Raw genomic sequence first — 27,891 nt, forward strand, 5'->3', positions numbered from 1 at the left:
TTTAGAGAGTTAAGTAAAAGGTTTATTATTAGTGCAGTCAACACCATGGAACAGCACATACAACACAACCAGCAACCTGCAGAGACACTAGTGCAAAGGGTAGGGAAGCCTTTCACTGAGCTTCCTGGCTCCGTCTGAGGGTAAGGACAGGACAGTATGAGCCTTGGTAAGGCAGGTAGGGGAAAGGGGAGTGGAAGAAATGTAGTAACCAGAATAAGTATAGCAGCGTTTTCAAATTCCTGAGCACAATGTCCCGGAGCTGGAACCCTACTCCCCTCAAGCTTTCCACCCCAATCCCAGTGGAGCCATGATCCAACTACCCAGACCTGCAGCAAGCTAGCCTGGAATAAAATTCTGAGAGGAAGCCATTACATGGTGGGGAGGAGCCTTTCTATCTCCAACCACACTCCCACCTCCATATTAAAATAATCACACCTATTATCTCTCCCCTTCTCTTACTCTGCCAGTCACTCTAGGGATCAAGGTATGCCCCAGGTAACCTGAAATGAAACTGAAGTCCCCAGGGGGGGTGTGGGTGAGACATGGCACAGCCTGTACTTAGAGATAAAATTTCTGATTTGCATGGTGAAGCTTAGAACCCAGCTATACAGCTCCAAGGAAACTTGGGGAAGGTGGGGTTGCCTTTAAAATGAATACTCTAAATCCAGAGTTTTATGATGAGGCCCTGGAAGGGCTAGGAGGAAATTTTTCCAGAGGGCACAAGGCATCGATGCTGGACTGTCATATCCTTCACAGGAAGAGAGGAAGCTCCTCATTTCAGTTGGGGTTACAGAGGTTTGGGGCAGATATCATAAGTTCAGCCAAGGACTTCCTTGGCTCTTCCTATATTAAAGCCAAAGGTTGTGCTGAAAAGGAAAAAATACAAAACACACCCCCATCCCTGTCCCACCCTATCCAGAATCCCCACAATAGGAACATCAAAAGAAAAGTTTCAAGTTTGATTTTTTTTTCTTTTTTCCTTTCTTAAAAAAAAAAAAAAAAAAGGAAGTAAATAAATTAAATTGCCAACAATGTGGCTGAGATAGCCATGATCAGGCCATTCTTAAAAAAAAGGGGGAGGGACAGTAGATGGAGTTTGTGAAATATAAACAAACAATGCCAAAGAAAATTATCAAAGTAACTAACTACAGTCACAGGGCTAGAGAGGGGTCTATGGAACAACTATGGCCTGTGCCACAAGAGGCAGTGCCAACCATATTTTAGCAAAAGCTAGGAGTAGCTTCTTGCTAAACACATCAACCCCAACAGACTAACCCCTACCCTAAACCCTGGCATTCCCTAATTATGAAAACTTGTAGGAAAGAAGAGCTCATCTGGAAATTTTCAGTATCCCAACCTGCATACTGGTAGACCCAGTGGGTGCCTGCACCTTTAAGGTGGGCTGAACAGGGATACTGCTTGGCACAGAGGTCCAGTCTTTCCCTAAGGGCCATCAGTGATGGCCAATTACCGGCCTCACTACTTATTTCTAGAGATTTGGCTCCACCCTTACCATTTCTTTAGGATGTCTGCTGCTTAGAGTCAACAGGCCTGCCTGCTGATTCCCTGGTTTTGGAGGAGAGGGACGATTAGAGATTCCTTACTCTGTCCTGATCCTCCAGGGAAATTGAATCTCTTTGTGCTTTCTGAAAATAACTGGAACCAGGGACCCTAAGCAGGAAAATGGATGGAGGTGGGGGCTTTCCCACCCAGACTGATAATTTATAGACATTTTAGGGGAATATGGCAAAGAGAGGAAATCTGGGTTTCCCACCTGAAAGGCTGAGCAAACTACCCAAAGGCCCTTCAGTGCCAGAAGGGCAGGGAGATGTGTGGCTCAGGTATAAGCCACCGTATTAAGAATGGTGGGTAGGACTCAGGTCCCACCTGCTGGAGTGATGGGATTTTCTGATTTCCATCTCTTCCTGATAGCCAGTCGAGTTCTCCTATATCTCTTCCACACCATGCGCAAATATCATGACAAGGCCTGGCTCTTGCACCATGTCATCCCCCATATGCTGGTTCTCACAGGCCATCACGACAACAGCCTGCTTGCCAGGGATGCGCTTGGCCACGTAGTTCTCATAGTAGCGTCGGTTCATCTGTCTAGTCTCTAGTGTGGCCAGACCCTGGGGCCAGCTACGCTCATGGGCATTTTCAATCAGCTCGTTGACAATAGAAGCAGGACAGCCACTCTCCACCAGGGAGCGCTTGATTACAGCCTGGAGCACAGCATCAGGAGTCGAGATCATCCCTCCCCAGCGGGTCACTCTTGCTGGCTGAAGGGAGTTCACCCACCTGTGTGGAGGTGGTTAAAGATGGTCATTCCAGCTCATCTCCTTTCTCTGTATTGGCTTTTTCTGCTAATAGAAATAACTACCCACTCTGCACTCAGCTTACCTATTCTTCCTTCTTTCCTTCCATCACTGGCTCAGAAACCCCAAATCTTTCCCCAGTTGGTCCCAATTGAGTCACCACACGTTACTCACCAGATTAAATTCCACAAATCTGCACTCTGTCTGTTACTTTTCTTTGAAATTCCAATACTTAGCACATATAGCGCCTAACACAGTTAGTGCTCTATGTTTAGTGAATAAAACAATTATTCCTCTATCCTATGTCCCACTCAGCACTATTTGCCCTATATATATTGATTCACACTTACAGTTTAGTCTATGAACTGTATAGGACTCCAGAACTGAAAGAGATCTTAGACTTCACTTGTATACTTCGCTTGTTTTTGCTGCATTTTAGAGATCACTTTCCTGGACTTGCACTCTGCCTCCTCTTCTCTGGGTTGTAAGCTACCTGAAGACAGGGATGATATCTTCTATTTCTTTTTGGCCCTCCTAGCACTCCACAGCCTTTAATACAGGGCTTTGTACATGGGTACTCACCTAATTCTGGATAAAGTGCATCCTTGGGCAGGCTTTCCCTTCTATCCACCCAAACGCATAAGACATCCTGTAGTGGAGCTAAGGGTTATCCTCTTCTCCTCTGCCCCTGTCCTTAATGCCAATATCTGAGAAGCAGTGACCCCCAGCCCAGCTCTCCAATGCCCTCCTTCTGCTACTCTCCTGCTCTTCCTCCTTTCAGGCCTTGTTGTCAGGACGTGAAATCACTCCACGTCCTGAGTGACACTCACTCTAGGATCTCGTTGTATTCAATTGTCTCCTCCAGGTTCTGAAGGTTGGGGTTGACACTGCGGATTGCACGCATGTATGCCTTTAGCAGCTGGATGTCTCGCTTCTGTTGTGGGGAAGAAGAACAGGAATAAAGGTTAAGGCAGACAGCAGAAAAAAGACAAAAGTTTAACCAAGAATGAGGGCAACTGAGAGATCTGAAGAACAACCAGTTTGTAAGCTTCAGGAAGACAGGGATAAGACTGTCTCACTCACAGCTGTCTCCTTAGTACTTACAAATGTGCCTTCACAGAGGAGGCATCTGATAACTGTTAGGTGAATTAATGCTATGAATGGGATGAAGAAAAGTCAAGGAGAGCTCCAATCTGATTCCCTGCTAAGCCACAGGCAGAATATCCACTCATCTAGGCTCACAAGTGTAAGCACTGGTCTGTGTGTTCACAACTGGTTTTTATTACCCACAGGCAGGCAGTTATCTGCATATGAGGGATATGTTCTCCCCCGTGTCTTGGGGCCTACCTGCTCCGCCAGCTGGTGTTTGTGTTCAGCCGACGTCTTCTCCAGCTCTGCGATGCGTGTCTGCTGCTGCTGTACCACTGAGCGCAGGTGCTTAATGCAGTTATGGTTGGGCAGCTCATCTTTGGGCATCTCCAGACTGCAGACCAGGGTGGGGAAAGAGCAGAAAAGGGGTGATCACTGGGACATGTATGCAAATGGCCTATTCTGTGGCAGATGACTGCTAAGTAGATTTTGTCCTACCCAAAATTTCGAACATTCATTTCAGGCCTCCCTCTTGTTTTTCCCTTCACTTTCTTCATCCGAGCTTCCTACTTGCCCCTTTGCTGTCTATTTTTCTTAAATTTCTTTCCCCAATCAAGACACAGTGTTTTATCTATTTTTTAAATTTATTTTATTTTTTATTTTTATTTTTGTTTTCGACACGGAGTTTCGCTCTTGTTGTCCAAACTGGAGTGCAATGGAACGATCTCAGCTCAGCGCAACCTCTGCCTCCCAGGTTCAAGTGATTCTCCTGCCTCAGCCTCCCGAGTAGCTGGGATTACAGGCGCATGCCACCATGGCCGGCTAACTTTTTGTATTTTTAGTAGAAACGGGGTTTCTCCACGTTAGCCAGGCTGGTCTCAAACTCCTGGCCTCATGTGATCCACCCCCCTTGGCCTCCCAAAGTGCTGGGATTACAGGCGTGAGCCACTGCGCCTGGCCCCTTATTTTACTTTTTTGTTTTTTTTTTTTTTGAGACCGAGTTTCACTCTTGTCGCCCAGGCTGGAGTACAATGGCACGGTCTCAGCTCACTGCAACCTCTGCCTCATGGGTTCAAGTAATTCTTGTGCCTCAGCCTCCCAAGTAGCTGGGATTACAGATGCCCGCCACCACGCCTGGCTAAATTTATATTTTTAGTAGAGATGGGGTTTCACCATGTTGGCCACACTGGTCTTGAACTCCTGACCACAGGTGATCCGCCCGCTTCGTCCTCCCAAAGTGCTGAGATTACAGGCGTGAGCCACTGCACGGGGCCTATTTATTTATTTTGACACACTGTTTTTATCTACTGCACAGCTCTCCTTTTCCTCCTACAGATTCTGCCTGTGCACTTATTCCTTCAGAGAAGCCCTATATTCACAACCCCAGCTATCAACATTCTTTTCATTTTTTAGTTAGGGGGAACAGAGTCTCATTCTGTCGCCCAGGCTGGAGTGCAATGAGGCGATCTCGGCTCACTACAACCTCTACCTCTGGTTTTAAGCGATTCTCATGCCTCAGCCTCCCGAGTAGCTGGGATTACAGGCGTGCACCACTACACTTGGCTAATTTTTTTTTTTTTTTTTGAGACAGAGTCTCGCTCTGTTGCCCAGGCTGGAGTGCAGTGGCCCAATCTCTGCTCACTGCAAGCTCCGCCTCCCAGGTTCATGCCATTCTCCTGCCTCAGCCTCCCAAGTAGCTGGGACTACAGGCGCCCGCCACCACGTCTGGCTAATTTTTTGTATTTTTAGTAGAGACGGGGTTTCAATGTGTTAGCCAGGATGGTCTCAATCTCCTGACCTCGTGAGCCACCCGCCTTGGCATCCCAAAGTGCTGGGATTACAGGCGTGAGCCACCGCACCCGGCCCCACACCTGGCTAATTTTTGTATTTTTAGTAGAGACAAGGTTTTGCCATGTTGGCCAGATTGGTCTTGAACTCCTGGCCTGAAGTGACCTGCCCACTTTGGCCTCCCAAAGTGCTAGGATTACAGGTGTGAGCTAACACGCCCCTCAGCTATCAACATTTAGTCAAATATTTCATAACCCACAGAAATAAAAAAATAGGGCACGAGGAAATATGAGAAGGCTGGCGATTATAGCAGTCAACCTGACAAACAGAAAGTGGTATTGGACTGAAAGGGAAGAATAGAGTCAATCAACCTTTAATGTTATTACACAAATTTACTAAATTGCTGTGCCCCTTCTTTTGTTAAAGCAAGAGCAAAATGATTATAGTTGGAAAAGCAGCAAGAAAGTAAGATCATAGAGCAGGAAGCCAAGGAGGCTAAGAATACTCCTTGCCAACATGCCAAAGAGACCTCCTCAGCTAGTGAGGAGGGCAACCAGAGACAGGGGCATAAATGAGATGGCCCTTATCCATGTGGGGCAGAAGGGAACAAATCTCACCCACAGCCCTGTTCACAGGTCACAGGCCGCTTCGGGTTGTGCTCACAGTCGCTGAGATGAGACATGAGGTTGTCAAGCCGGACAACGGCACTACAGCCAAACACGGCGTTGTCACAGGCAATCTGCAGCTTTGACAACATGTTCCGCATGATCCGAGGTACTGGGCGCAGATGGGCGACCGTCACAACACTACGGTCCACTGGACATGTCTGTTGCTGAGAGAACCACTGGGTGATGCAGGCGTTGCAGAAAGCATGTTCACAATGAGGTGCCTAGAAGAGAGAACAAGGCAAAAGGGGCACAAGGGAATTAGCAGGAGCTAAGAGCCTGGATATGATAACTCTACAAAGCCAATCAAGCCTTTGAGCAGCTTCTATGACAAAAGGTCCGTTGGGTCACAGCAAAGTATAGATCTACTACGGGCAAGGCATTTTAGGGGACAGGCTTAAGATATGTTTCCTGCTGGGCACGGTGGCTCATGCCTGTAATCCCAGCACTTTGGGAGGCTAAGGCAGGCACACTGCTTGACCTCAGGAGTTTGAGACCATCCCAGACAACATGACAAAACCCCATCTCTACAAAAATTACAAAAATTAGCCAGGCGTAGGCCGGGCACAGTGGCTCACACCTGTAATCTCAGCCACTTTGGGAGGCCGAGGCAGGCAGATCATGAGGTCAGGAGTTCAAGACCAGCCTGACCAACATGGTGAAACCCTGTCTCTACTAAAAATACAAAAATTAGCCAGGGGTGGTGGTGCATGCCTGTAATCACAGCTACTCAGGAGGCTAAGGCAGGAGAATAGCTTGAACCCAGGAGGTGGAGGTTGCAGTGAGCCAAGATCGCACCACTGCACTCCAGCCTGGGCAACAGAGTGAGACTCCATCTCAAATAAATAAATAAATAAATAAATAAAGCCGGGCCTGGTGGCACGTGCCTATAGTCCCAGCTAGCCAGGAGGCTGAGGTGGGAGGATGGAGGATGGCTTGAGCCCAGAAGGCGGAGGTTGCAGTGAACCAAGACTGCACCACTGCACTCCAGCCTGGGTGACAGAGCCAGGACCTGTTTCAAAATAAATAAATAAATATATATATATATTCCCTGTGCTCAAGATTAAAAATGAGTTGTGAAACAAGACAAACAAGTAAAAAATTATATAACAATAAGAGATACAAATGATATTCTAGGACAATAGGACAGATGACACAAGGCAGCCAATTATTAACTGCCATCTGGATTGCATACACAAAAATTGCCAAAAATGTCCAGAGGAGGGTGAGGTCTTTTCAGGCTAGCTCAATCATGGCAGGTATTTATGAAGAGGACAGAATTTGATATGGGTCTTGAAGGATAATTCAGATGATAGATTTAGAGAGGAGGAGGACATATTTACTGGCAAAAATTCAATGTAAGAAAGCTAGGCCGGGCATGGTGGCTCACGCCTGTAATCCCAGCACTTTGGGAGGCTGAGGCGGGTGGATCATGAGGTCAGGAGATCGAGACCATCCTGGCTAACACAGTGAAACCCCGTCTCTACTAAAAATACAAAAAATTAACCAGGCATGGTGGCGGGTGCCTGTAGTCCCAGCTACTTAGGAGGCTGAGGCAGGAGAATGGCGTGAACCCGGGAGGCGGAGCTTGCAGTGAGCCAAGATCATGCCACTGTACTCCAGCCTAGTCTAAAGTGTGAGACTCCATCTCAAAAAAACAAAACAAAACAAAAAGAAAGCTAAATAAGGCTGGGCACAGTGGCTCATGCCTGTAATCCCAGCACTTTGGGAGGCTGAGGCAGGCAGATCACTTGAGATCAGCAGTTCAAGACCAGACTGGCCAACAAGGTGAAACACAGATATATTCATATATACATATGTATACACAAATACATATATATGCAGACATCTATTCATATTTGCTTGTATCTGCCTTAAGACACACTGGAAGGATGCCAAATAAACTAATAAAAATAGTTATCTGTAGGGGAATTAGGTGCACAGTAATAAGGATAGAAGTGAGAATTCTCGCTGTATACCTTTTGATTTCTGAACTATGTTCATTTTTCACCTATTCAAAAAATAAATAATTATGATGTGGGGAAATCAGCATCCCTAGCAGGAGCCTTCTAACCTTAGAAATGTGTCTGGGAACCTGGCATCATGAGGGTTGCCTGCTCTGCTCCTCAGAAGGTAAAGCCCACAGGTAGATGGGTGGCTTCTGACTAGACTGTCACCAACTACGACTCACCTTTCCATAAGTGACTTGCCTAAAATGATAGTGCCAGAAAACAGACAAGGCCCTGCCAGGGTGAGGAGGGAACCTGACACACCCTGTGACCTCTTGACACTACTACTTGATGACTTGCTCCACACCCATCTAATATGCCTCTAATGGCAGCAGACTGCAAAGGCCTAGAAAGAAGACAGATCCAGAGCTGGTTGCCATTGGAATGCAGTCTGAATTTTATTCAGCTCAAGGCATCAGTACTCCTTTTGGAGTACCGGGAGAAAAAATAAACTCAAAGGCTCAAGGGGAGCCCCTGGGAGTTAGATGAGCAGTGAATGAGGGAAGGGCCATGAAACCTCATTGCCTAGTGCCCTGGTTTGGAAAATGTGATAATCTCTAGATAGCCAGGAAAGAGAAAGGATTAATTGGTATTTACAGAATGAGGGCAATAAGGATCCCGGAGGATGCTGTCCCATGAATACAACTCTTAAGGATTCACCTCACTCATTGTACTTGCCTGGTAATCGTGAGCTTCTCCTCATACTTGCCCCAGGATGATACAACTGACTCTGGTCTGGCAAGGCTGGCAGAGAAATGACCTATTGAAGGTGGCAGCTTTCACATCAAAATGCAGAGTGCATGGCTGCATCAAAAGCTGGTCTTTTCAGTAGATCCCAGGAAAAAAATAGGTCAGTACATACAGTTCCCCACTTCCTATTTGTTTTTTGTTTTTTTTGAGATGGAGTCTCACTATGTCGCCCAGGCTGGAGTGCAGTGGCGCAATCTTGGCTCACTGCAACCTCCTACTCCCGGGTTCAAGCGATTCTCCTGTCTAGCCTCCTGAGTAGCTGGGACTACAGGTGTGTGCCACCATGCCCAGCTAATTTTTGTATTTTTAGTAGAGACGAGGTTTCACCATGTTGGCCAGGATGGCTCTTGACCTCGTGATCCACCCATCTTGGCCTCCCAAAGTGCTGGGATTACAGGTGTGAGCCACTGCGCCCAGCCTTCCTATTTGTTAGACAGCAGGCAGGCAGAAGAGGCCTGCAGGGAGACCGGCTGATTACCTGAAGCACTACATCATAAAAATGCAGAGAGAACTTATTAGGAGAGTCCAGAAGTTCAATCATGGACAGGAAGATGGAACCTAATAAGTGCTCCTGTAGAGGAAAGGAAGCTACCCAGCTACTATCACAAGACAGAAACAGGCAGCTGACTGTTTTACGGAGAAATCTTTCAGAGTGACCTCAGAAAAAAATCTGAACCACTGGATCTCTGTGGCATCCACCTCTAGATTGATTCTGGAAGGCCTTATTCTTGTAGCCACCATTACTCCTTTGACCTAAATCTCTATTGGGTGAGGGTGGAGAGAAGAACACAGTGACTTCCCCATGGGTCCCGCTGCTCATGAATATTTTCTACTAGTTCCACTGCTACCTGTTGCCCCACCAATCCTGCCATCAGACCAACTCACCTGTACTGGCTCCTCCAAGACTCCACTGCAAATAGGGCAGATAAGATCTTCGTCAACATCCCCCTGGAAACGGGTTACATCATACCCCATGTCTCATCACTGAAACCCAGGTCCTGAAACGACAACAGGAAAAAGAGGCCAGTTCAGAAGAAGCCTACAAATAGGTGACAAACATAAACTCATTGCCAAGATCCATTCATTTATCCAACAAATATTTATTGGGAGTCTACTATGCAGCAGTCATTTGGCTCGGTGGAAGCTGACTCAAGAAATTTAATTCTGGCCAGGCGCAGTGGCTCACACCTGTAATCCCAACACTTTGGGAGGCTGAGGCAGGCGGATCACCTGAGGTCAGGAGTTCAAGACCAGCCTGGCCAACATGGTGAAACCGTGTCTCTACTAAAAATATAAAAATTAGCCGGTTGTGGTATGTGCACCTGTAATCCCAGCTACTCGGGAGGCTGAGGCAGAAGAAGCATTTGAACCCAGGAGGCAGAGGTTGCAGTGAGCCGAGATCGCGCCACTGCACTCCAGCCTGGGGAACAGAGCGAGCCTCAGTCTCAAAAAAAAAAAAAAAAAAATTAATTCTAAGGCCTGGCACAGTGTCTCACGCCTGTAATCCCAGCACTTTGGGAGGCCGGGACAGGCAGATGACCTGAGGTCAGGAGTTCAAGACCAGCCTGGCCAACATGATGAAAACCCAGCTCTACTAAAAATACAAAAATTAGCTGGGCGTGGTGATGTACATCTGTAATCCCAGCTACTTGGAAGGCTGAGGCACAAGAATCACTTGAACCTGGGAGGCAGAGGTTGCAGTGAGCCGAGATTGCACCACAGCTCTCTAGCCTAGGCGACAGAGTACGACTCTGTTTTTAAAAAAAAAAAAAAAGAAATGCAATTCTAATGGGGGAAGACATTATATAAGCACACATTTAAAATATAAAGTGATAAATACTCAGAGTAGACACAGGACCTTATGAGGACAAGAGACATGAATACCTAACCCAGGCTGAAAGCAGAAGGTGGTTTTGACAAGTTTTCCGGGACTGGGTGTCACCAGAAATGTGTCGTGTAGGGCAAGAGTCAGCTAAATGTTGGGGGAGCAGGGCATTAGGGTGTTATGCACATAAAATAGCACGTCCAAATGCCCAGAAGAGGGCATATGATAGGTTCAGAGAATTTCAAGCGATTCAAGAAAAGGCTGACCTGAGAGGTGGGAGGGAGGGCCTGTCAAGAGACAAGGCTGGAGAGGCAAGCAAGGGCCATGCTGTGAAAAGTCTGTGAGGAGTTTGGACTTTATTCTGAAGGGTATGAGAGAGCCACTGAAGGACTTAAAAAAGAATGTGATAATAGTTCCATTTTAGAATCAGTATGTTAACAGGGGAGAAACTGGAGACCGGAAGAACATCTAAGTCAAGACAGTGACGGTAAGAGTCTGAACTTAGGTGGTGGTGGTGATGGGGATAAAGAAGAGAAGAAGAGAGGGCCGGGCATGGTGGCTCACGCCTGTAATCCCAGCACTTTGGGAGGCTGAGGCAGACAGATCATGAGGTCAAGAGATCAACACCATCCTGGCCAACATGGCGAAACCCCGTCTCTACTACAAATACAAAAATTGGCCGGGCGTGGTGGTGCGCACCTGTAGTCCCAGCTACTCGGGAGGCTGAGGCAGGAGAATCGCCTGAACCCAGGAGGTGGAGGTTGCAGTGAGCCGAGATTGCGCCACTGCATTCTAGCCCGGTGACAGAGCACGACTCTGTCTCAAAAAAAAAAAGAAGAGAGAAGTCCAAAAGAGCAAGGACTCAAACAGCAGCAATGGCGCCATGCCCCTTCTTTGGGCTCCCAAAGGTCAAACCCAAAGAAGAGGTCAGTAAACAACTGGCCGGGCACAGTGGCTCACGCCTGTAATCCCAGCACTTTGGGAGGCTGAGGCAGGCGGATCACAAGATCAGGAGATTGAGACCATGCTCGCTAACACGGTGAAACCTCGTCTCTACTAAAAATACAAAAAATTAGCTGGGCGTGGTGGTGGGTGCCTGTAGTCCCAGCTACTCGGGAGGCTGAGGCAGGAGAATGGCGTGAACCCAGGAGGCGGAGCTTGCAGTGAGTGGAGATTGTGCCACTGCACTTCAGCCTGGGTGACAGAGCAAGACACCGTCTAAAAATAAATAAATAAAAATAAAATAAAAAAAAAACTGTCAAGGGGTTAGAGAACTTACAGGAGGGAAGATAACTGTCGAAAGCTATGAACAGACAAATCAGATAAAGAAAACAAAGAATTGCTGGGATGTGGGATGGTGGACACCATAGTAAAGCAGTTCCATGGAGTTGGGAGTTGTGGAGGGTAGTTTTAGTGTAGCACTGAAAGTGAAGCCAGACTTCAGTGGCACAAAGTGAACAAGAGGTGAGATGGAGAGACAGGGACCAAAGACACAACTCTGTCAAAAGCTTGATTTTTTGGTGGGGGAGCATTCTCAAGGAGTTTACTTGGGCAGACTCAGGGTAAGGGTCCTGCACCTAGAAGAAGGTGCTGGCCCTCGTGGTGGTGAAGTGTTAGCTTGTGCTAGGACCTTGTGGGGCCACAGGAAAAATATGGAACGCTTCACAAATTTTCATGTCATCCTTGCACAGGGGCCCTGCTAATCTCTTTATCATTCCAATTTTAGTATATGTGATGCTGAAGCCAGCACTCAAAAGCCTAATTTCAAAGGAAGGGAAACCAAACTAGCTAGAGGGGGAAAGGAAGCTGAGGAAGTGGGTTGTGTGGGGGTGTTTTTCCTTATGGTGAGAAAGGCTTAAGTGTCTTTATGTACCGAGAGGAAAGTACAGGGGAAAAGGGAAAGATAAAGACAGGAGAGAATCTGGTCACTGAGGTAGCAGCAGGGAGATCTGGAATTATCTTAAACAAAAACAAGATGATTCTAAAGCAGGAAGGAAGGGAAAATGGTAAACAGACGTCAGAGGTCCAGAGACAGGTTTTCAAAAAATAATACTGATAAACTTGTAAAAATCAGGCCGGGTGCAGTGGCTCACACCTCTAATCCCAGCACTTTGAGAGGCTGAGGTGGGCGGATCACCTGAGGTCAGGAGTTCCAGACCAGCCTGGCCAACATTGTGACAACCTGTCTCTACTAAAAATACAAAAATTAGCCAGGAGTGGTGCCATGCCTGAGACAGGAGGCTCAGGGAGGCTGAGACAGGAGAATCACTTGAACCCAGGAGGCGGAGGTTGCAGTGAGCTGAGATTGCACGACTGCACTCCAACCTGGGGGACAGAGTGAGACTCTGACTCAAAAAACAACAGCTGGACATGGTGGCTCACGCCTGTAATCCCAGCACTTTGGGAGGCTGAGGTAGGCGGATTACCTGAGGTCGGGAGTTTGAGACCAGCCTGACCAACATGGAGAAACCCTGTCTACTAAAATTAATCCCGGCTACTCGGGAGGCTGAGGCAGGAGAATCGCTTGAACCCGGGAGGCAGAGGTTGCAGTGAGCCGAGATTATGCCATTGCACTCCAGCCTGGGCAACAAGAGTGAAATTCTGTCTCAAAAAAAAAAAAAAGGCCAGGCGCAGTGGCTCACGCCTGTAATCCCAGCACTTCGGGAGGCTGGGGCAGGCAGATTACTTGAGATCAGGCGTTTGAGACCAGCCTGGCCAACATGATGAAATCCCATCTCTACTAAAAATACCAAAATTAGCCAGGTGTGGTGGCACACGCCTGTAATCCCAGCTACTCAGGAGGCTGAGGGAAGAGAATTGCTTGAGCCCGGGAGGCAGAGGTTTCAGTGAGCCGAGATCGCACCACTGCACTCCAGCCTGGCCCACAGAGTGAGACTCTGTCTCAAAAAAAAAAAAAAAAAAAAGATAATTGGGTGCCTAGAGTTCTACATGTGGACTGACCAATATGGGCACAACTTTTGTTCCCTACTTCAATTAATGCAACCTCAGACTGCTTAGTGCTATTGTAGATGACAGCTACTGCTATTTTCATAGTCCAGACAAATACAAAGGGCTGGGAAGAAGGGAAAGGGGCAAGAGAAAAGGTCAAGAAGAGGAGTTGGCTGAGATAGCTACTACCTGAGAGCAAAAATATCCCCAAATATCTACAATTCATCCATTGAACTGCTGACTTTATAATATTTACCTCAATGAAATAAATTGTAATTTGTTTTCTCGACAATAGCTATAAAATTAATCAGAGAAAAAAATCCTTGCTGCCCTTAAAATGCACCAGGTATGGAAAAATTCCAAGATATACTGCTAAAAGAAAAAAGCTAAGATACAGAATAGTATATGTAAAGTACACTACCACAGATACAAAAAACAATATGTATGTGTGTATGCTTACATGTGCATGGAACTCTCCAGAAGGATAAACAGAAAACTGCCAACAGTGTTTGCTGCTAAGGTGGAGGTACAAAGAAACAAAGATAGGAGGGAATTTTTAATTTCTCTAATTATCCCTTTGTACCTTTGAAAAAGCTTCTCTGTGTGTGTGTGTATTCACTATTCAAATAAGTAAACAAATCTATAATTACACTAAACTGTGAAAGACAGATTTAAGGTTAAAACAAAAAATAAGAAAATCCACTTAGGCCGGGTGTGGTAGTTCACCCCTGTGATCCCAGCACTTTGAGAGGCCAAGGTGGGTGGATCACCTGAGGTCAGGAGTTCGGGACCAGCCTGACCAAGATGGTGAAACCCCGTCTCTACTAAAAATACAAAAATTAGCCAGGCATGGTGGCGGGCACCTGTAATCCCAGCTACTCGAGAGGCTGAGGCAGGAGAATTGCTTGAACCTGAAAGGCGGAGGTTGCAGTGAGCCAAGATCGTGCCATTGCACTCCAGCCTGGGCAACAGAGTGAGACTTGTCTCAAAAAAAAAAAAAAAAAAAAAAAAAAAAAAAAAAAAAAAAAAAAAAAAAAAATCTACTTTATGTTTCATACACTATAAGTGTCATATATGTCATATAACACATACACATATAACATGTCATGTACTGACACACATATAACATGTCTGGGAAAAAATGTACTCTTGCCAGAAAATGTTGATCAAACTAACTCATAACAAGAACCACAAACTGTCCTAAAAAAGCATATACCCTTCTACCTAGCAATCTTACTTCCAGGAACTTATCCTAAGGAAATAAACAAGGGTGCAAAAAGAATTGTACTAAACTGTTTAAGCATTGTCATAGCAAAAAATCTATCCAGTAGAATTCCTTACATCCATAAAATGCAATATCATGTCACATTAATATGACCTAGATATATTTATTTCATATTATTTATTTAAATTATTTGTGCTGGGTACAGTGGCTCACACCTATAATCCCAGCACTTTGGGGGGCCAAGGCAGGAAGATCACTTGAGGCCAGAAGCTAGAGGCTACAGTGAGCTATGATTGCGTCACTCCACTCCAGCCTGGGTGACAGAGTGAGATCCTGCCTCTAAATAAATTGTTTTAATATATTTATTATATAGAAATAAAAATAATTTATTTATATTTATAGATATTATATATGCTATCATGCTGTTTTTTTTTTTAAGAGATAGGGTCTCATTCTGTTGCCCAGGCTAGAGTACAGTGGTACAATCACAGCTCACTGCAGCCTTGATTCTACATATACAATTAAATAATAATGAAGCCAGCATTTATTGAGCATTACTATATGGCAGACAGTATTTTAAACATTTTTTGCCTATTAACTCATCTAATCCTTACAACAGCTCTAGAAGGTTGGGACTATAATTATTCACATTTTACAGATGAGTAACAGAGGTGCAAAGGTTAAAAAGCTTTTCCAGAATCATACAGCTAACAAGTGGTAGAGCCAGATTCAAACCCAGACAGACTGGCTGCAAAGCCCAAGCTTTTAACCACTTGGCTAAATTGCCTCTCAAACTGAAATACACAAGTGGCAAAAAGAGTATGTATAGTATAGACCCATTTTAATAAAAATAACTTGGCCGGGCGCGGGGGCTCAAGCTTGTAATCCCAGCACTTTGGGAGGCCGAGGCCAGACGGATCACCTGAAGTCAGGAGTTCGAGATCAACCTGGCCAACGTGGTGAAACACCATCTGTACTAAAAATACAAAAAAATTAGCTGGGTGTGGTGGCATGCACCTGTTAACTCCAGCTACTCGGGAGGCTGAGGCAGGAGAATTGCTTGCACCTGGGAGGCGGAGGTTGCAGTGAGCCAAGATTGTGCCAGTGCACTCCAGCCTGGGTGACAGAGGGAGACTCCGTCTCAAAAAAAAAAAAAAAAACAAAAAACAAAAAACTTAACAAAGGAAAATAAATGTAGTGTATACATTTTAAAAATGTAGGGCCAAGGCTGGGTGTGGTGGCTCACGCCTGTAATCCAAACACTTTGGGGGCAAAGGCGGACAGATCACCTGAGGTCAGGAGTTCAAGACTAGCCTGGCCAACATAGTGAAACCCCATCTCTACTAAAAATACAAAAATTAGCCGGACATGGTAGCACATGCCTGTAATCCCAGCTACTCAGGAGGCCGAGGCAGGAGAATTGCTTGAACCAGGGAGGTGGAGATTGCAGTGAGCCAAGATCCTGCCATTGCACTCCAGCCTGGGGGACAAGAGTGAGACTTCATCTCCAAAAAAAAAAAAATCTAGGGCCAGGTGCGGTGGCTCATGCCTGAAATACCAGCACTTTGGGAGGCTGAGGTGGGTGGATCACAAAGTCAAGAGTTCGAGACCAGCCTGGCCAACATAGTGAAAACCCATCTCTACTAAAAAAAAAAAAAATTAGCTGGGCACGGTGGCATGCGCCTGTAGTCCCAGCTACTCGGGAGGCTGAGGCAGGAGAACTGCTTGAACTCGGGAGGCAGAGGTTGCGGTGAGCCGAGATTGCACCACTCCACTCCAGCCTGGGCAACAGAATGAGACTCCATCTCAAAAAAAAAAAAAAAAAAAAAAAAAAAAATTCTAGGGCCAGACGTGGTGGCTCATGCCTGTAATCCTAGCACTTTGGGAGGCCGAGGGGGGCAGATCACCTGAGGTCGGGAGTTCAAGACCAGCCTGACCAACATGGAGAAACCCCATCTCTACTAAAAAAATACAAAATTAGCCAGGTATGGTGGCACATGCCTATAATCCGAGCTACTCGAGAGGCTGAGGCAGAAGAATCGCTTGAACCTGGGAGGCAGAGGTTGTGGTGAGCCGAGATAGCGCCACTGCACTCCAGCCTGGGCCACAAGAACAAAACTCCGTCTCAAAAAAAAACCTAGATGCAGGCTGAGTGAGGTGGTGCATGCCTGTAATCCCAGCACTTTGGGAGGCCAAGGTGGGTGGATCACCTGAGGTCAGGAGTTCGAGACCGGTCTGACCAACATGGTGAAACCCCGTCTCCACTAAATATAAAAAATTAGCTGGGCATGGTGGCGCATGCCTGTAATCTCAGCTACTTGGGAGGCTAAGGCGGGAGAATTGCTTGAACTCGGGAGGTGGAGGTTGCAGTGAGCCGAGATCTTGCCATTGCACTCCAGTTTGGGTAACAAGAGCGAAACTCCGTCTCAAAAATAAAAAAATCTAGATGCGGAGATTATACTTTCAATCTAGGTCATATTTTCCACAAGATTTAATTTTTTTTTTTTGAGACAGGGTCTCACTCTGTCACCCTGGCTGGAATGCAGTGGTACCATCACAGCTCACTGCAGTCTTGACCTTGGAGGCTCAAGCAATTCTCCTGACTCAGTCTCCTGAGTCGCTAGGCCCACAGGTGCTGCCAACCACACCCAGCTAATTTTTTACATTTAGTAGAGACAAGGTTTCACTATGTTGCACAGGCTGGTCTGGAACTCTTGGGTGGGAGGATTGCTTGAATGCAGGAGGTTGAGGCTTCAGTGAGCCATGCTGGTGCCACTGCCCTCCAGGCTGGGTGACATAGTGAGACCCTGTCTCTGCAAATAAAACAGTTATCCTTGGAATAAGGAGCAACAATTAAAATAACATTAATCTAGGCCAGGCCCGGTGGCTCATGCCTGTAATCCTAGCACTTTGGGAGGCCGAGGCGGGCAGATCACTTGAGGTCAGGTGTTCAAGACCAGCCTGGCCAACATGGTGAAACCCCATCTCTACTAAAAATACAAAAATTAGCCAGGCATGGTGGCGGGCACCTGTAATCCCCAGTACTCTGGAGGCTAAAGCAGGAGAATTGCTTGAACCCAGGAGGCAGAGAATGCAGTGAGTCGAGATTGCACCATTACACTCCAGCCTCGGTGATAGAGTGAGACTCTGTCTCAAAAACAAAACAAAAAATTAAACTCTTCTCCTTGTTGCTATGAGGTAATGTAGAAAATAGGCCTAGAGGCTGGGCGCGGTGGCTCACGCCTGTAATCCCAGCACTTTGGGAGGCCAAGGCGGGCGGATCATGAGGTCAGGAGAAAGAGACCATCCTGGCAAACACAGTGAAACCGTGTCTGTACTAAAAATACAAAAAATTAGCCAGGCATGGTGGCGGGCGCCTGTAGTCCCAGCTACTCGAGAGGCTGAGGCAGGAGAATGGCGTGAACCCAAGAGGCAGAGGTTGCAGTGAGCCGAGATCACGCCACTGTACTCCAGCCTGGGTGACAGAGAGAGACTCTGTCTCAAGAAAAGAAAAGAAAATAGGCCTAGAGCCGGCCGAGCACGGTGGCTCACGCCTGTAATCCCAGCACTTTGGGAGGCTGAGGTGGGAGGATCACAAGGTCAGGAGATGGAGATCATCCTGGCTAACACGGTGAAACCTCGTCTCTACTAAAAATACAAAAAATTAGCCGGGCATGGTGGTGGGCGCCTGTAGTCCCAGCTACTCAGGAGGCTGAGGCAGGAGAATGGCGTGAACCCGGGAGGCGGAGCTTGCAGTGAGCAGAGATCGCAACACGGCACTCCAGCCTGGGCAACAGAGCGAGATTCCATCTCAAAAACAAAAAAAAAAGAAAATAAGAAAATAAGCCTAGAGCTTGTACTGTGCTTAATCGTATATTTTTTCTTTCTTTCTTTTTTTTTTCTTTTAAAGACAGGATCTCATGCTGTCACCCAGGCTGGAGTGCAGTGGCACAATCATGGCTCACTGCCGCCTCAATCTCCGAGGCTCAAACGACCCTCCCACCTCAGCTTCTTGAGCAGCTGGGACTACAGGTGTGCGCCACCATACCAGCTGGTGTATTTTTTTTTTTTTTAAATAGAAATGGGGTCTCGCCACGTTGCCCAGGCTGGTCTTGAATTACTGGGCTCAAGCAATCCTCCTACCTCAGCCTCCCAAAAGTACTAGGATTACATATGTGAGCTACTGTGTCCAGCCATCTTTTCATTTTAAAGCAATGCTAATAATATTGTCTTGAGGAGGAACACAAATTCTTAAAATTTTTCCTAATGGGATTTCAGGAGATCCCATGTCCCCCAGAATAAACAGCAAAGAACTTGCCTGAGTTGGTACAGAGATGGCCACAGGGTATGGGAACCTGCCAGCCAAATTAGGAGCTGTAAGGTTCCCACCATAAAGTCAGCATTTACAAAACTGCAGAGATGCTAAGCAATGTTATTCCTAAATCTAAACCCCTCTTTATCTTTCTGGAGGTTCTGCTTTATTCACCTTTCTATAACTGTACTCTTTCAGGGATTTGGCCTTAAGAATTAAGGGGAAATTTAGATTTCTAATCTGGTTAGGGTATTTCCTATTTGTCATCTACGGGAAACTAGTGTTTTTTTTTTTTTTTTTTTTTTTTTTGAGGTGGAGTCTCGCTTTGTCACCCAGGTTGGAGTGCAGTGGTGCAATCTCCACTCACTGCAAGCTCCACCTCCCAGGTTCATGCCATTCTCCTGCCTCAGCCTCCCAAGTAGCTAGGACTACAGGCACCCGCCACTACGCCTGGCTAATTTTTTTTAATATTTTCAGTAGAGATGGGATTTCACCGTGTTAGCCAGAATGGTCTCGATCTCCTGACCTCGTGATCCACCCGCCTCGGGCTCCCAAAGTGCTGGGATTACAGGCGTGAGCCACCGCGCTCAGCCAGGAAACCGGTGTTGACATGGTTATATGCAACCTTGGAAGTTAGCTCTAGACTAGGCTGCCTTGCACTGCCACCAGGCAGACAATCTAAATCTGTCAGGTTAGGTTTACTTGACTATTCCTTCTAATCTCTGGGACTCTTAACACTGCCGTGGGTTGTCATAGGGAAAGGTTATCATTCCAGGGGGGATGCCTCAAAAGAATTCAGCTGCTCACTGCCCTGGGGCAGAAGCCCTTAGTAAAACTGAAACCACAGGGACCTCAAGAGTCATAGCCAGTGACCACAGCCACTGGAAGCAGTTTCCTGGATATTCTCTTTGGGTGTAGGAAAGCAAAAGGCCTTAGAAGGTTTTACTTAAACCTGGGGAGCTGAACTGAAGTAGCACTGAAGTGTCCCTTGAGGCCTTACAAGAGTTCTGCCAACCTCCCTTATCTGACCATACTAAACCCAAAATGAAAACTGCATTCCCAGTCTCCTATTCCACAGGCCAAATCCAAAACAGGTAACTATGCTACTTTACCTCCTCAGTGTTATACTGGGATATCTCCCTATTCCCGGTCAGCATTATAATAGAATAATTTTTATGAAGGAATACAAGAGCCTTATCAGACCCCTTTCTATGCCCTTTTAACTTACTGTTGTGGTTGTTTTCTCTGGTCTCCCACTAGAGAAAGCTAGGAATTCACATTTTTCCTGAAGGACATTTATCTTCACTTATTCAGGATTTCTTTAACCCATAAGCATAGATGAAACCATGCACATTCATTCATGCACACATGCTTAGAGAACCATTAGAGAAGTCATTCTAACCCATGATTTACACTTTGGGTAACTGGGCATTCTGCCACCAATTTTGTGGCAAAAACATAAGGGCAAAAGTCAGGTATAAGTATGCAGTCTCCCATCTACCATTCTCTCTCCTCTATGCCCTGAATACAACAAAGGTGCAGATGTCTGAGGATTCTCCAGCTCTGATCACTACAATTAAACACATAGGGAAAGGGCCCCATAACCTGCCCTGATCTAAGGAAACAGATGACTCCTGGAAACTTCAATATGGTAAAAAAAAATTAGCTGGCAAAGGATCTCACAGGTGTCCCTAAAACATTTCATCGTATCTCCCTGTCTCCCAATAAATAGTTCTGGAAAAAAAAAAACAAAAAAAAACAAAAAAAACAACTGTGTTAGGAATCCAGAAACCCGAGTCCTAGTTCTAGCTTTATCACTAACCAAATGAATGACCTTGGACAACTTATTTAGCCTCTCTGGGTCTCGGTTCCCTATGTGAAATGAAGCATCCTGGGCTACATAAGTTCTAAGGTGCTCTATAAGTTCTATGATTCTAAGGTTCTGAGATTGAGCATATAAAACAAAAATAGGCCCGGCGTGGTGGCTCACACCTGTAATCCCAGCACTTTGGGAGGTTGAGGTAGGTGGATCATGAGATCAAGAGATCGAGCCCATCCTGGCCAACATGGTGAAACCCCGTCTCTAATAAAAATACAAGAAATTAGCTGGGTGTGATGGCACGTGCCTATAGTCCCAGCTACTCGGGAGGCTGAGGCAGGAGAATCGCTTGAACTCAGGAGGTGGAAACTGCAGTGAGCCATGATTGCACCACTGCACTCCAGCCTGGCGACAGAGCGAAACTCCATCTCAAAAAAAAAGGAAAAAGAAAGATAAATTAATGGGTAATTATGTTATAAAAGGTATCCTGGCTTTAACGCTAACTGACCTTGCTGTCTCCAGGCAGCTCTTGACTTTTTAAGTGAAGGGAAGTGATCTTTTTTACTTAAGCAATAGAACCCTTAGACTGAAATCACTTCCCCTCTTCGGAACTCAGTTTCCTCACTTGCGAGATGAGTGGTTCTAAGGTTCTGTCTAATTCCAGAATGCCGTGGATCATACTGGATTAACCACATGGGGATTTTAAAGTTAGGCCTCTTTAGTTTTAATTTATTCAATTTACAAAAGAATCCAGAACGACAGAATTCTTCAAGAACTCATCTAATGTCTAAACAGAGGCCTGCCAGGCATCAAAGGCCAGCAATGACCTGGTCACCAGCTCCAAGCACTATTTGTGTGGTTACCCCAAACTTCATCATCCTAAATACATAATCTCCTTGTCAGTAGAGACATAAAGAAGAAATACACGGCCAGGCGCAGTGGCTTACGCCTGTAATCCCAGCACTTTGGGAGGCCAAGGCAGTCAGATCACCTGAGGTCAGGAGTTCGAGACCAGCCTGACCAACATGGTGAAACCCCATCTCTACCAAAAACACAAAAATTAGCTGTAATCCCAGCTACTTGGGAGGGTGAGGCAGGAGAATTGCTTGAACCCAGGAGGTGAAGATTGCAGTGAGCTGAGATCATGCCACTGCACTCCAGCCTAGGCGACAGAGCAAGACTCTGTCTCAAAAAAAAAAAAGAAGAAACACATAATCCTTGTCCTCAAACTAAGGTGTAGGCTTGAGCCCAATGAGTACATAGGAAAAAAAACACATAAAAACACATAAACGTATTAAGCAAATTATTAACAAGTAAAAGTTAATAATTTATGTAAGTTGTAAATATACAAAAAAGAACAAATGGTACGGATTAATCACAGAAAGCTTTCTGCAGAAAGAAGTTTTAAGAACTGGGCTTTCAAGGGCAGAAGGAATCCCGAGTGACAGAGAAGAGGGTTGAGGCCTGGAATGGGACTCTGAATCAAAGCTCTTTACCTTCCAAGTGTTGGGGGGCAGGTTCCCTGTTCACAAGGCTCCAACCCCCTGATGCCTCCACTCAGTGCCACTGAAGAGATTCTCCCAGTAACCCATCTTGTTGGCTATTCTCCGACTGAGTCTTCCTTCCCAGTGACAAGCTCCATCGCCCAGGGGATGAATGTGATGTCACAATCAGGAGTACTCTAGTAATAGGAACAAGCAAGAGAAAGGAGAGTCAGGAGAACTACCTCCACTTGGCAAGGAGACTGGACAGATGGATCTGGCAGTTGGTTGGGGAGGATGAGACAACTCCATTAAGCACTACAGTTTTCAGTGCTAGGCAAATAAGACTACCTTCTAAGGAGGGAGCTCACCAGCTAAGGAAGCACACACACAGGGTCCAGTAGATTTGAACATAGCTGGGAGGGGGAAAGAAAAGGACAAGAGAGGTCGGGCACGGTGGCTCACGCCTGTAATCCCAGCTCTTAGGGAGGCCGAGGCGGGTGGATCACAAGGTCAGGTGATCAAGACCATCCTGGCTAACACGGTGAAACCCCGTCTCTACTAAAAATACAAAAAATTAGCCAGGCGAGGTGGCGGACGCCTGTAGTCCCAGCTACTTGGGAGGCTGAGGCAGGAGAATGGCGTGAACCTGGGAGCTGCAGCTTGCAGTGAGCCAAGATGGCGCCATCGCACTCCACCCTGGGTGACACAGCGAGACTCCGTCTCAAAAAAAAGAAAAGGACAAGAGGAAAACTAGAGAAGAGGATTTGTTGGAGATTTAAGATTCTTTTATTCAGTGCATATAACTACCAGTAATAATGATTCCAAATCTGTGACTACAAAATGCATAGATCCAGCTGGGTGCAATGGCTCACGCCTGTGATCCCAGCACTTTGGGAGGCTGAGGCGGGTGGATTACCTGAGGTCAGGAGTTGGAGATGAGCCTGGCCAACATGGTGAAACCCCATCTCTACTAAAAATATAAAAATTAGCCGGGCATGGTGGCGGGTGCCTGTAATCCCAGCTACTCAGGAGGCTGAGGCAGGAAGAATTGCTTGAACCCAGGAGGTGGAGGTTGCAGTGAGCCGAGATCATGCCACTGCACTCCAGCCTAGGCAACAGAGCAAGACTCTGACTCAAAAAAAAAAAAAGCAAAATGCATAGATCCATAATACATTATGTGTACAGGATGATGCTTTAAGGCAGAGGTCTCCAAATCCCCAGATGGACAAGTACCAGACTGTGGCCTATTAGGAACCAGGTCGTACAGCAGGAGGTGAGCAGGAAACAAGTGAGCATTAAGGCCTGAGCTCCATCTCCTGTCAGATCAGCAGCGGCATTTGATTCTCATTGGAGCACGAACCCTATTGTGAACTGCCCATGCGAGGGATCTAGGTTGCCCACTCCCTATGAGAATCTAACGCCTGATGATCTGAAGTGGTGGAGTTCCTTCCCAAAACCATCCCCTCGCCCACTGTCTGTGGAAAAACTATCTTCCACAAAAAGGCTGGGGATGCTGCTTTGATGTTTCCAAAGTGCTTTCACATAAATTATTATTATTATTTTGAGATAGAGTCTTGCTCTGTCACCTAGGCTGGAGTGCAATGGCGCAATCTTGGCTCACTACAGCCTCGGCCTCCCGAGTTCAAGTGATTCTCCTACCTCAGCCTCCAGAGTAGCTGGGATTACAGGCATCCACCACCATGCCCGGCTAATTTTTGTATTTTTAGTAGAGATGGGGTTTCACCATGTTAGCCAGGCTGGTCTCGAACTCCTGACCTCAGGTGATCCACCCGCCTCAGCCTCCCAAAATGCTGGGATTACAAGTGTGGGCCACCGCGCCTGGCCCACATAAATTATTATTATTATTTTTTGAGACAGGGTCTTGCTCTATTGCCCAGGCTGGAGTACAGTTGCATGATCATAGCTCACTACAGCCTCGCCTTCCCAGGCTCCAGCAATCCTCCCACCTCAGTCTCCCAAATAGCTGGGACCACAGGCACACACCACCATGCCTGGCTAATTTTTGTGTTTTTGGTAGAGACAGGGTTTTGCCATGTTGCCCAGGCTGGTCTTGAACTCCTGGGCAGGCTCCAGCAATCCTCCCACCTCAGCCTCCCAAAGTGCTGGGATTACAGGCACCAGCCACTGTGCCCACCCCCAAATCTACACATTTAAACAAGTCAAGTAACCCTGCTGTAGTTTTTCTGTTTCTTCAACTGTCAAGTAGGGAAAATGATACCTGCCTTACATATTGATATAAGGTATATATATAATATATATATGCTATTTTTTTTTGCGACAAAGTGTTGCTCTGTCGCCAGGCTGGAGTACAGTGGCACGATCTTGGCTCACTGCAACCTCTGCCTCCTGGGTTCAAGCGATTCTCCTGCCTCATCCTCCCAAGTAGCTGGGACTACAGGCATGTGCCACCATGCTGAGCTAATTTTTGTATTTTTAGTAGAGACGGGGTTTCACCATGTTGGTCAGGATGGTCTCAATCTCCTGACCTTGTGATCCGCCTGCCTCGGCCTCCCAAACTGCTGGGATTATAGGCATGAGCCACCATGCTTGGCATATTTTTTCTTTTTTTTTTTTTTTTTTGAGATGGAGTCTTGCTCTGTCGCTCAGGATGGAGTGCAGTGAGGCGATCTCCTTGGCTCACTCCAACCTCCACCTCCCAGGTTCAAACAATTCTCCTGCCTCAGCCTCCTGAGTAGCTGGGATCACAGGCATGTGTCACCATGCCAGGCTAATTTTTATTTATTTATTATTTATTATTTATTATTTTTTTTTGAGACGGAGTCTGGCTCTGTCGCCCAGGCTGGAGTGCAGTGGCGCGATCTCGGCTCACTGCAAGCTCCGCCTCCCAGGTTCACGCCATTCTCCTGCTCCAGCCTCCCAAGTAGCTGGGGGATTACAGGCGCCCGCCAGGACACGCAGCTAATTTTTTTTGTATTTTTAGTAGAGACGGGGTTTCACCGCGTTAGCCAGGATGTTCTCGATCTCCTGACCTCGTGATCTGCCTGCCTCGGCCTCCCAAAGTGCTGGGATTACAGGCGTGAGCCACCGCACCCAGCCAATTTTTATATTTTAGTAGAGACGGGGTTTCAACATGTTGGCCAGGCTGGTCTCAAACTGGCCTCATGTGATCCACCACCTTTGGCCTCCCAAAGTGCTGGGATTACAGGCATGAGCCACTGCGCCCAGCATAATATAAGGTGTATATATGTGTGTGTGTATACACATATATATATACACACACACACGCACGCACACCCCTTATATATATTATCTGCAAATCAAATGAAATAATAAATATGAAAGGAGGCTGGACGCAGTGGCTCACATCCGTAATCCCAGCACTTTGGGAGGCCGAAGTGGGTGGATCACCTGAGTCCAAGAGTTTGAGACCAGCCTGGGCAACATAGTGAAACCTTGTCTCTACAAAAAATACAAAAATTAGCCGGGCACGATGGCGTGAGTGCCTGTAGTCCCGGCTACTGAGGAGGCTGAAAGGGGAAGATCAACTGAGCCGAGGAGGCAGAGGTTGCAGTGAGCAGAGTTCACAGCACTGCACTCCGGCCTGGGTGACATAGGTGACACAGTGAGACCCTGTCTCAAAAATAAATAAATAAATAAATATGAAAGGATACTGAATACTGTTATCCTCATGTAAGATTATTTGTAGTAACAGAATACAAAATAAGGCTGGGTGCAGTGGCTCATGCCTGTAATCCTAGCACTTTGGGAGGCCGAGGTGGACCAATCACCTGAGGTCAGGGTTTTTTTTTTTTTTTAGGGGGGTATGGGGTGACAGAGCCTCGCTCTGTTGCCCAGGCTGGAGTTCAGTGGTGGAATCTCAGCTCACTGCAACCTCTGCCTACCAGGTTCAAGCAATTCTCCTGCCTCAGCTTCCCAAGTAGCTGGGACTACAGGTGCATGCAGCCATGCTCGGCTAATTTTTTATATTTTTAGTAGAGACGGGGTTTCACTGTGTTGCCCAGGCTGGTCTCGAACTCTTGAGCTCAGGCAATCTGCCCACCTCAGCCTCCCAAAGTGCTAGGATTACAGGCGTGAGCCACCGCGCCCGGCTGAGGTCAGAAGTTTGAGACCAGCCTGGCCAACATGGTGAAAACCTATCTCAACTAAAAATACAAAAAAGTAGCCAGGCATGGTGGCAGGTGCCTGTAATCCCAGCCATTTAAGAGGCTGAGGCAGGAGAATCGCTTGAACCCAGAAGAAGGAGGTTGCAGTGAGCCGAGATTGTGCCACTGCACTCCAGCCTGGGCGACAGAGTGAGACTCCGTTTCAAAAAAAAAAAAAAAAAAAAAAAAAGAATGCAAAATAAATTTAGAGTACTGAGAGTCGGAGAGGAAACGCTTGAAAGAAGCTTGTTACTTCTTTTTACTAGAAGGCAGGCCTAGCCACAGGTCGGTCGGCTTAACATTGCGCATCACTCACATTCCCTACTAGTCCACTACATTCTTATTTGGGGCAAAACTATCAGCCAACAACACTATAGGCTCTTGCCCTATTGTCAGACTCTAAAACCCCTGTATAGAAAGGGATAACACTATCACCGGCCAGTCCCCAAGAACAGTGGCCTCAGTAACAGCCCCACTTGCTGTTAGGTGAAATGAAGTTTCTGAATGGGGAAGCAGTCTGTCAATCCCTCAAGCAAAACGCCTTCACCCCTCCTGGCTTTCTGCTCTTCCTCTGGCCCCCTCCTCCCCACTCCCCAATTTCCCAAAGTCCTGAGTTAGGGAAGGCCTTCCAGTGTGTGGTGTGTGAACCCCGCCAGAGAGCCAGGCTGCAAACCAAGCGCAGGGATGTGAAGAATGTGAGATTCCTTCATGGAGGGCTGGGAGGGGGTGAAGAGCGGGGAAGGAATGAGAGGACAAGGCTGCCAAAGACAAGGCATGGGAGAGGAGCCAAGCTATGGCGCTTCGAGGGCGGGGGTTCAGGTTCCACCGCCCCTGCCCAGGCTGGCCCCCGGAATGCTCCCTTCCTCCCCTTCTGGCCCGTCAATCATTGCCCATTTAAACATGACGCTGTTCCCCCAGGTCTGCAGGTGCCGGTCCTCCAGCTAGCCCAGGCCCCCTCCCGCACTTCTCAAAGCTCCCCTATTCCAATGGACCTTCCCCAACAACCCAATCTCCAGAGCCCCCTTCTCACCTCCCGACTCCTCGCCAGTGCTGCTCCCTTCTCACATTTTTATCTCTACCACCATCCCTCCTCCTGAACCCCAGTATTTCAACCCCCCGCCCCAATACCCCTGGGGCATCACCTCCTCCCCTCCCACACCCTCTTTTAGGTGGAAGATCGCGCAGGCGCAGTACGCACCGCCCTGGAAGCGGCCTGGAGTCTCCGCAACCTGACCCAGTCGGAGCTGAGGCCGCAGCGGCCACAGTACTGCCCCGGTGCTGGGTCCCAGCCTCTCCCGGGAAGGGAAGGGAAAGGGGAAGGAGGGGAAAGAAGACTCCGACCACTCGTCGCCGTCTCAGACGGATCCTTTGCCCCGCCCACCGCTGCTACGCAACCCGGCGGAAGCTCGTCACCAAACCCCGCCTCTTTGTTTAATTCAGCCCCTACACCAGCAGCCACGAGCGGCCTACGAGGAGGGAGGAAGGCTGGCCAGGCCTCCACTGTAGACAGGAAGTC

At 47.1% G+C, this 27,891-nt stretch overlaps 1 protein-coding gene and 1 non-coding gene across 3 annotated transcripts; both read right to left on the reverse strand.

Annotated features, from left to right (window-relative positions):
- Nucleotides 1-27,783, reverse strand: RNF41 (ring finger protein 41). 2 transcript variants are annotated; one of them, XM_054442045.2, is made up of 7 exons: nucleotides 27,574-27,783; nucleotides 22,243-22,427; nucleotides 9,502-9,614; nucleotides 5,810-6,081; nucleotides 3,663-3,798; nucleotides 3,146-3,249; nucleotides 1-2,298 (listed from the first exon to the last, which is right to left on the reverse strand). In XM_054442045.2, exons 3-7 carry the CDS (start codon nucleotides 9,589-9,591, stop codon nucleotides 1,947-1,949), a joined length of 954 nt encoding a protein of 317 aa, XP_054298020.1. In that variant the 5' UTR covers nucleotides 9,592-9,614; nucleotides 22,243-22,427; nucleotides 27,574-27,783; the 3' UTR covers nucleotides 1-1,946. The 2 variants fall into 2 exon arrangements, with proteins under 2 accessions (XP_054298020.1, XP_063503066.1); XM_063646996.1 differs by lacking the exon at nucleotides 27,574-27,783 and adding an exon at nucleotides 27,406-27,515.
- Nucleotides 12,088-12,191, reverse strand: LOC129010982 (U6 spliceosomal RNA). The gene has a single exon (XR_008493131.1). It is a non-coding gene; the product is annotated as a U6 spliceosomal RNA (small nuclear RNA).
- Nucleotides 27,784-27,891: the final 108 nt, after the last annotated feature.

Source organism: Pongo pygmaeus, chromosome 10 (genome assembly GCF_028885625.2).
Source record: "Pongo pygmaeus isolate AG05252 chromosome 10, NHGRI_mPonPyg2-v2.0_pri, whole genome shotgun sequence".
Classification (NCBI taxonomy): domain Eukaryota; kingdom Metazoa; phylum Chordata; class Mammalia; order Primates; family Hominidae; genus Pongo; species Pongo pygmaeus.